Consider the following 9936-nt stretch of genomic DNA (forward strand, 5'->3'; position numbering starts at 1 on the left):
TTAAAAAAAATTTAAAATAGTTTAAAAAATAAAACAAAGGAACAAAAAAATCAAGGTTGGCCTGAGACTAGACAGACTATGGACCTAGGAAAACCCAAATATTGTTCTGCTAAAGGAGCAGAGCACTATGATGAGTCCTGACTGCATTCTGCTATCACCATACATCACCCTCTCCCCCTCCCAGATGCTTCCTCCACAGTGGCCCAAGCCCAGCAGGAGATGGCCAACACAATGCTGTTTTGGGAGTGGGTTTTGTTTCACAGTGCTGTCTGGGCTTTTTTTTTTAACCTCACAGCTTGGGCTTATATGTTATGGTTTACAATTTTGTTTTTATTAGTTTTCTATGTATTTCTTGTACTATCTTTGGCTCTTTCTTCCCACATTTTGTCCTATTCTGGTTTATGTGGTTTTATTTCATCTTATTTTATTTTAGTATTTTTTTTTTTTTTGAGGTCTTTGTGTATTCTCATCAGAGCGAGAAAGAAAGGGTGTGGATTTGGGTGGATGTGAAGTGCGGAGGATCTGGGAGGCGTTTATAGAAAAGGAACCTGAAATGAGAATACATTACATTTAAAAAATTTATTTTCAATAAATGAAGGAAGGGAGGTTGGTTGGTTTAAAAAAGAAAGTCAAGGTTGTCACCAAAAAGAAAGAACAGAGTTATAAAACAAAGAACAGTAAAATAACATGGAATTAATCATGAAGCAACAAACATATGATAGAATAAAGGAAATACATAATTGATATTTCCCCTCAAAATTAAGTAACATTTAAGAAGTATAACATCAGGAGTGATCACGGTTCAACGGCAGAGCATTTGCCAGACACTGAGGACAAAAATATTTCCTAAAGCTTGGGAGCAATATACTCCATGTGCCATCTTGAGTTTTCCGTCAAAAATGAGAATACTGCTACAAGACACTTCTCAGTCATTAATGATCATTTAGACACTTTGCACAGAAAGGTAGCACCTCCATCGATTTGTTAAGGTCCAATTTTCTTCCTAAGACTAACAGAATGCAGCTGTGATTTCCAGAGAAACGCCTGCCTTTGATCACCTCCACCGTCAAACAGTTAGCTCTGGTTCCCTTGCAGGCCTTCAGACATCTAGTCGCCTTGTGTGTATTTCTTTCTCCCCTCCTACCTTCTGGCATTTGCTTGTTTCACTGTTTATTAACACTTCTAGCAGAGGACAAGTTAGCTGGGGGAGAAGGTGAGAGTCAAGCCAGGCAGTTTTACTCCTTATTAGCAGCTCCGTTGACAAAGAAAGTGAGAAGAGAAAAAAGTTAGCTGGGATCACAAGTGGAAGCAAGTCTGAAGAGAAGTTCTGGGAGCTGGAGAGATGGCCCCATCTGTAAAATACCTGCTGAGCAAGCCAGGAAGGGAGACTGGAGTGTGCCTTCCACATCACCAAGCTGAGCGTGCTCACATAGGCCTGTAACCCTAGCACTGTGCAGAACCAATCAGTGAGTCCCCAGTTCAACAAGAGCCTCCCCAAAAGATAGGCTGTAGAGATCTCTGACCTAAACACACACACACTCTCTCACACACACACACTCCAATCAGAAACTGATATTCATGACTCATGATTTTCTCTGGGAAACAGGAAAATAATATCAGACCTTATTTCTGACACGTGTGCACATAGCAAGCAATTCAGAAAGAAACAAGAACAACACACCCTAGTTTTGTTACCAGAGTATTGTGGGTCTTTCTGCATGCACCTCCAGTCACTTGAGGACAGTTGCCACTTCCCTGCATGAACCGACAGACACTTTTCTCTTGAATGTGTGTTCATGATGAAGGTATTATAATTTGGTCCCCGTCAACATAACCACAACAAAGACTTAAGGGATCGCGGCAAAAGAAGTCAAGAATAACCTTAAATTTGGAAAACTGACTCAACAGGAGGAAATGCTCAGGCAAAAATGCAGCTTGGACATCACATCACCTTGTTTTCCTCACAAGAACCACGTGACTACAAATCACCAACCGGCCCTTGTGGAGCTTGGACACCACATCATCGTGTTTTCCTCGTGAGAACCACGTGACTACAAATCACCAATCAGTCCTTGTGGAGCTTGGACACCACATCATCGTGTTTTCCTCGCGAGAGCCACGTGACTAAAAATCACCAATCAGCCCTTGTGGAGCTCGCAGTCTTGGCTCTGACCTAAAAGTTCACACAAGGCTATGAGGTGAGAGCCAGTTGGCAATGACAGTGTTTGGACGGGGCATGAGAATCACCATCTGCCCCAACCACTGGCCCCAGTTAGTGCAGCCTTACTTCAAAGGCAGGCCAACTGGCCGCCCCGGCTGTGGTGGTGACTGAGGACTCTGCTCTTTGAGGGCTTTGGTCCACCGGGTTCACCACGGTGCAGAAGCCCATGCCTTACAACAGTAACCTGTGCCTTTAATCCAGACGCATTAGTAGGGGATTGGCTTCACCAGCTCCTCACTCGCATCAAAGATCTGCTTTAATTTTAGTTCCATGTGTCTCGGGGTTATGTAACCTCACAGGAGGTCACACAAGTCTCCCAAAAAAGAAATTTAAGCTGCCTTAAAACAAAAAAAAAGAACTATGCATAACAGAAACAAACACAAAACAGAAACTTGCATTTTTCTCTCTGACCAGAAAAAGTCAACCTCCTTGCTAATCTAAAACATTACAATTTAGGGGAGACAGAAATAAGAGCACAAGAGACTGAAACATTGGGGCCTGCACCAAGGGTGGGTGACAGGCTGCGCCCTCAGCACGCCACCAGCAGAACAATCCGCATCTTACCGTCTTCCAGCTCAAGACAAAGATTATACACAGCCACCGGCCTCTTGGTCCTCTGCCCCTGTCTCTTTGACTGTCGCGGTGGAGCATTTGGAGGTGATGCCGATAGGCAGGTGGGCTCAGGGAGGGCAGCATCAGGCGAGGTCCGAAATATCTGCCATTGGGGATAAGCACAGTGGGTGTCCGTGAGTGAAACGTGTATCGTTACAGCAAACCAGAACCTGCCCACACTAGATTTGGGGTTCATTCATGACAGACCAGAGCCAAAATCCAGTCCTCTGAATTTAACATTAAAAAAAAAGTTTTTAACACAAGATTTCAAAATAAAGCATCTCACTAAAATTAAAACAGTACTAGATCGTTATATTTCAAATAACTTTTTCTTAAAGTAAACAAATACCATGTTTTCCACCATGGGGCAGACAATCATGGCTCTTCATGCACAGGAAAGGAGCCAGGATCAATATAAAGGCATCAAGAACCCCTTAGGTTTTCAAAGACGGTTATTCTTATGCCAAACTGTCAGACTAATTTTTTCCCAACAACATAAACAGAAACATCCATTTACAAACATTTTTATAGGTTTAAAAAATAGCCTGTGTCTATGAAATCACCTGTCTGGATTCTGATTTACAGTCTTCATAATTTTCTTATTTAATGTTTTATAGATTTCATCAATTCATTTAATATGTTCCAACCCTCTTAATACTTTTCTCTCCTATTTCTGGTCCAGAACATCGCCACCATGATTTATCTGTAGCGCCAGCCATTCACATATCAGGAATGATAACATTAATTAAAATGCGCTGCTTCTTTGCCTAGCAATTTGTTTGGAAAAAAGTAATATGTGTGCCACACAGAGAAGCATATCACACTGCAGTGATTCATCACAGATGTCCCCTGGCCACCAAGACCTGAGGTAAAAAGCTACCCTCAGCCTAAGTGACTCTGGCCTTCAATGAAGCAATGAAATAAAAAATTAGAGGCATCAGCCTAAAAAGACACTATACCTGCAGAGGACTGACACATTCCTCCAGTGGAGACAAAAAACAAGCACCTACTATTAAAAAACCACAAACGTAGCCAGGTGGTGGTGGTGCACGCCTTTAATCCCAGACTCAGGAGGCAGAGGCAGGCGGATCTCTGTGAGTTCGAGGCCAGCCTGGTCTACAGAGTGAGTTTCAGGATAGGCTCCAAGCTACACAGAGAAATCTTGTCTCAAAAAAAAACAGAGAAAAAAGAACACAAATGTAAACTCACAAGAAAAGGTATTGCAATTAATTACTTACTCATTTGAACAGAATCAAGCACATGATGTGCACGTGTGTGTGTGTGAGTCAGAAAAACTGACTGATAGTGAAAGGGTTTTAATTAAAAACCCTAGAGATTCTCACCTAAAAATTATTATATACCAATAAAAATAAGCTTATTTAACACTGTATTTGCTTTATAGTGTCACACTGCCCCCTCATGTATAGACAGAATAAGAAATTATTTAAGTTGCTGTGGCCAAGTATTTGCCAGTGACAATCTCATCTGCTATTGTACCTGGAACCCTACTAAGAGTGTCTTTCCACAGGATCTGGGTCCACGTGGCACTGGCAAAGAGGAGACTGTACAGGTGTGTCTTGAGAATCTGCTGGCCCAGCTGCTGTACCGCCATCGTCACTGTTCAAGTTAAAAAGGTTGTGGCATACGGGGACAGGAGCAGTGAGGTGGAAACCAACGTGAGAACAGCGATGGAGGGACAGTGGGAAGCATAATCCCAGTCAAAGGGAACAGCACCATGACCACACTTTATAAAGTCCCAAACTTATCTATGCTTGACTTCCACAAACATGGTGGATGTCTCTGGGATGTCATCAGGTCAGGAAGTCCAAAGCACGCCAAGCACTGGAAAGTTAGCCCCCCGCAACCAGGGACTGGCACTGCATGGGTGGTGGTTTTCCAAGCATGCTGCACAGACAGCATGCACACGTGCTGACAGCTCAGGCACCTCCCTCTCCACTGGAGGGTCAGATGTCTGGAGAAGGCTACCTAGCAGGAGGTGTGGGAACTTGCCAATTTGCAGTCAGCCCGTTGTGGCTCTACCACACCCCTAACTTCAGTTCTCAACCAAGAGCTGGGGCCAGACATTAGCTGGTCTTCAGGCGCCATTGGGTTTGTGCTTTCAAATTGTTTTGTTTTCTTTGGTTTATATTTTAAAGCTCCCAGGTCATTGTTTTGTGTAGTCAAAGCAAAGAAAGACCCACAATTAGGACAACTGTGTCTTCACTGTGGAAGGACTGAAGGCAAAAATCACAACACCAAAAGAATATTTCAGAAAAATAAAGGCACTAGAGATGCACATGAATTTTTTAGACCACGCCACCTCCCATTTATACATATGAAGGCTCAAAGGTTCCACCTATTGACCACTGCCTTAATAAATTCTTTGGGGGACCGGCATCCAGACAGTTGAACCGCCCTCCGCATCACTGCTGTAGCAAACCTAGCTATTCCCTATAGATGGCACTGTCTGGGCTTTGGGACCTCACCAGCTCTGAGAGCTGAGGTCGATGCTGGGAACTGATGCTCGTGCATTGGGAGACCTCTTAACACAGTGCAGCATCCAGTGCAGCATCAGGCATGCGGGACTCAGAATAGATGGGTCCAATCTGCATTTGTGACACGAGACATAAACAACGCAAATGAATCCAGGCCTCTATTAGGCTGCTCAGCCACTTTCACAAGACAGCGCTCATTTTCCACCACCTCCAATATCACCATAGCTGGTACTCGGAGCAGCTCTTCCAGTCTTTCAGAGAAAGACATCAAGCGAGGAGCTAAAAGGAAAGCTACAAATGGACTCTCGAGAAACTTAGAACCAAACATCTGCTTTTAACATCTTCATTTCTCTACTTTAGCACTAAAATTTTACACTTAAATCACTTCCTGCTGTTTAGACAAGGCAGGCCTGGGCCCACGGACATAAGCCCACCAGCGACTCTGCCCCTCAGACACATCCACCTTGCTTCCCAATGTATTAGCATCAATTCCAAGGTCTTTTCTCCTCTCAGAAGGCTGCAAAGCTACCTGTTAATGATTCTCTGCAATGTGCAGGAATGGTATTATATTCTTTCCAAGTCTACAAGAGGAAATAAGCAAAACTCTTCACATTAAATGTTGAGCTGTTTTCTGGTGATCTGACTTTAGAATGTTCCACTTCATCTTGTTTTTCTCTACAATACCAAAACATCCTTCTTGAACCACTATAGACATCCCAGGTCTCTTTCTGGAACTTCACCACAGTAACTTGCCTCCCATCGCCTTCAATCCCCTAGTTTAGCATTCTACCTCCTGCTGCCTTTGCTTGAGGATAGATCGTATTTATTCAAAACTTCATTTTTAGCGTTAAGAACTTCTTCACACACCTCCATATTTACAACACAAGAAAAACTCAGATCAGACAATCCTAACAAAACAAAGCTTATTGGGTAAGGAAGCGTTTGCAACCTCAGGTCACCCCACAGCGCCAACACACACACAAGTCTGTCACTATTGTTCACAATCACAGGCTCCTCAGGTGCAATGTAGTAGATGCTCCAGCATGGGACTTGGTAAATTCTTCCTGCCACCAGGGGCCATGTGTGGGTATGAGTCACCTTTGCCAGAAGACAAGGAGCGCCTCCGAAATTTACACGTCAGTACCCAACTTGAACAGGCAGCATCTGAAGGAGGGTAGTCGTTCGTCTTCACAAAGATGCTTCTGCAGGAGTCCAGTGGTTTTCACCATGGAAGGAAGACTTTCCATTGCATCTGCGTACTTCAGGCGGCTCCAGCAGCACGTACAGTTATTTAGCACGTGATTATGCCTGACATTATACCAAGTGCTTTATATACAAAGATTTGGACCAGATTTCCTGATGTCAGAATGCAAGTCTCAGCCACTGAACTCCACTGTGTCCTGTGTAGTCCCATCACCTGATGTCCTCCACCGTGATGTGCAGCCTACAAATGTTGTCTCTCTTAAGCAGACAGAGATTTCCAGAAGACAGTGGCAAGTCAATGCATTCTCTTTCCCAAGTAAACTTCCAACATGGGCAGTGGGGAGAAAGGGCAAATAAAGTTCCTTTCGGCTTCAGAGCCTACAGTGTGCAACTAAGCTGCTCTGAGGGGACCCGAAGGCCCATGATGACGTCCCTCGGTTTACCCTCCCTTTGCACTACAGATAACCCGATGGCCCAGAGACAAGGTCTCAGAGTCAACTGCTACTTAGCATCCTACTGGCCCCAACCCTTTGTCCCCAACAAGGTATGATTTGCACACGTACTAGTGTCCTTCCAACCTGAGCCCCATATCCCAGAGTGCAGTCAAAAGAGACAACATATTCGGACAAAGCACCCTGTAGTGAATATATAGAGACTTTATCTTGTCGTAGTTTGTTATTCTCTAAAAATGCAATGCAACCACTAGTCATATGGCATTGTATTATTAGGTATTGTTAAATAATAGGGAGATGATTGAAGTATACAGTAGGCCATGTGAAAGTTATACAGAAATATATGTTTATAGAAGGAACTTGGGCACCCTGCTGCTGTGTGGCAGCAGAGGGCAGTAGATGGTATCCTAGAGCCAATCTCTAACACCTTCCAAGGGACAGCACACCTCCTTTTCTGGGTGGATTCTGTTCACTGCTGCAGTTCCTCAAAGCTCTCAGACGCCTCATGCAGCCCCGGACGCTGGACAACAAGAGCATGTTATGGGTCTGGCTGCCTGCCGCCTGTCATCATGAGACCCTGCCTGCTATTGTGAGAGACTGGAGAGGGACTTAATTCAAAGGAAGACAGGAGCAGAAGACATTGTTATTTCTGTGCATTCTTCCCATAGGCTCAGGCTCTGATGGTGGCCCTGACTTTACATGTCCTCTCTGAAAAAAGCCTTCAATTTTCATTTACAAGTTAAAAAAAACTAAAAAAATAAAATAAAAGTTCAAAAAACCCAAAAAACCAAATTTTGTTTGCAGATATGTGAAGTTAATAGGATTCTTGTTTTCGTTGTACATTTGAAGTTTGGGGAGACATGTGCAGACACATCCCCAGACCTAACAGACACTGTCTCTGTAGCTATCATAGACTAGAATGCACCGCCTAGCTGGCTGCAGTCTCTGCTTTACCAGTCTCGGTGGTGAACCTTCTCCAATCAGCCTTCACAGAAAGGAATGTGTCCCAGCCACACACTCCAAATCATAGGCAAGCTCCATGGAATCAACAGTGGCTAGAACAGCAGTGCCCTGCCAGTGACTGGCAGAGACAATGGGACCACGCACACTAAAACTCTAATATCATTACAGAACCAAAAGGCAACAGGAAGCCACCACATGCTCCCAGATCACTGATTCCTCTCTATACAGAGGAAGTCTCTCAGGCCCAACGCAAAAGTGCACACTCCTACACCATGGTGCTACATTCATTTTCAGTTAAAAATGCTGTTCTACAGTTTGCAAAAGTTTAGAAAATCTCTCCAGGTGCAAAGCTACCCACCTGCACCTGTACACATTTGGGAAACCCAGAACTGAGTTTCCACAGTCAGACGAAAGCATTTTCCCAAACACAGCTGCACCTCTGGCTTCCATAACCCAAACAGCTACACATACTCTCCACTTAGGAAAATCCACCACCCCGACAGAACCTTTCTTCAGCATGTCCTTTGCTAGCATGCATAGCAAACCTCACAATAAAGGTCTATACTGCAATCTATAGATTGTTTTTAGCAGGATTGCCTTTTTTAAATTATTTTGATCCTACCTTTCCAAGAACATGGGAGATCTTTCCATTTTCTGGTATCTTCTTCAGTTTCTTTCTTCAAAGACTTAAAGTTTGTGTCAAATAGTTCTTTCACTTCTTTGGTTATGTTACCCCAAGATATTTTATGTTATTTGTGGCTATTGTGAAAAGTGATATTTCTCTGATTTCTTTCTCAGCTTCTTTATTATTTGTATTTAGAAGGGCTACTGATTTTTTTTTTTGAGTTGATCTTGTATCCAGCCACATTACTGAAGGTATTTATCAGCTGTAGGAGTTCCTTGGTAAAGTTTTTGGGGTCACTTATATATACAATCATACCATCTGCAAATAACCGAAGTTTGACTTCTTTTCCGATTTGAACCCTCTTGATCTCCTTTTGCTCTATCCAGAACTGGAAGTGGCACCAGGATTTACCCCCTACTGCTTGTACTGGCTCTTTGGGAATCTATTCTCTTTGGATGAATACCTTGCTCAGCCTAGATATAGTAGGGAGGGCCTTGGACCTTCCCCAAAGCAATGTGCCTTACCCTCTCTGAAGAGTGGATGGAAGTTGGGGTGGGGGTAAGTGGAAGGAGTGAAAACTTAGATTGGTATGAATAATGAAAAAAGATTGTTTTGTTTTTAAAATAAAAAAAAAAGTCCTATCTCATGGGCCACTTGGAAACTTTAAATCCCAGAAAACAAATCTGGAAGTAGCTGGCATCACCTCATAGATTTTCCAGTTCAACAGTATCCTCTTTGGAAACAGGTAGGTTGAGTAACTAGTTTTCTAGTGGGGGAGAATAAGGCACAGATTCATTTAAGTCTCCAAAACTCAGTATGTGGATTTTAATCACAAAGAAAAAAATCACAATCATCTGAAACCTCCAAGTACACACCCTGTCACAGCGGCCGGCCTCTTTAAGAGCTCGGGGAGCACCTGTTTGTCCATATTAGCCCTGCCACAACTCCTTGAGTAGAGCCCCGCCCAAGAGCCACCAGTCCTCAGCAACGGAACTTTGAGGGGCTACACTGGGCGTGGCGGTGGGTATCCCTGTTTTAGGAACCACTGTTCCTAAAATTTATGGCAATAGTTTTTCTTTCTTTACTAAAAAAAAACTTTTCAAATTACAATTCATACACCTTACAAAGGTGGCAATGTTTGCAATATTTAAAATAATCTCTAGAAGATTTAAAAAAAACTGACCACTGAACTTAACAAGATCTAGAATCCTCAAGGGATAAAAGCTTCTGGGCACAATATATATGAGGTTAGCCTATGGGAACAACTATGAAGATTATCTACATGAGGTTAGCCCGTGGGCACAACTATAAGATTATCTACATGAGGTTAGCCCGTGGGCAAAACTATGAAGATTATCTACATGA

The 9936-nt window shown here is 43.3% G+C and overlaps 1 protein-coding gene across 1 annotated transcript in view; it reads right to left on the reverse strand.

Moving 5' to 3' along the window:
- Arhgap10 (Rho GTPase activating protein 10) overlaps positions 1-9936 on the reverse strand; it is a 198797-nt gene that overhangs the window by 66546 nt on the left and 122315 nt on the right. The window contains exon 18 of the mRNA XM_005369579.3: positions 2786-2936. Within this exon, the coding sequence (XP_005369636.3) occupies positions 2786-2936 (151 nt within the window). The remainder of the gene's footprint in view (positions 1-2785; positions 2937-9936) is intronic.

This window comes from Microtus ochrogaster, unplaced genomic scaffold (genome assembly GCF_000317375.1).
Source record: "Microtus ochrogaster isolate Prairie Vole_2 unplaced genomic scaffold, MicOch1.0 UNK53, whole genome shotgun sequence".
NCBI classification, from domain to species: Eukaryota; Metazoa; Chordata; class Mammalia; order Rodentia; family Cricetidae; genus Microtus; species Microtus ochrogaster.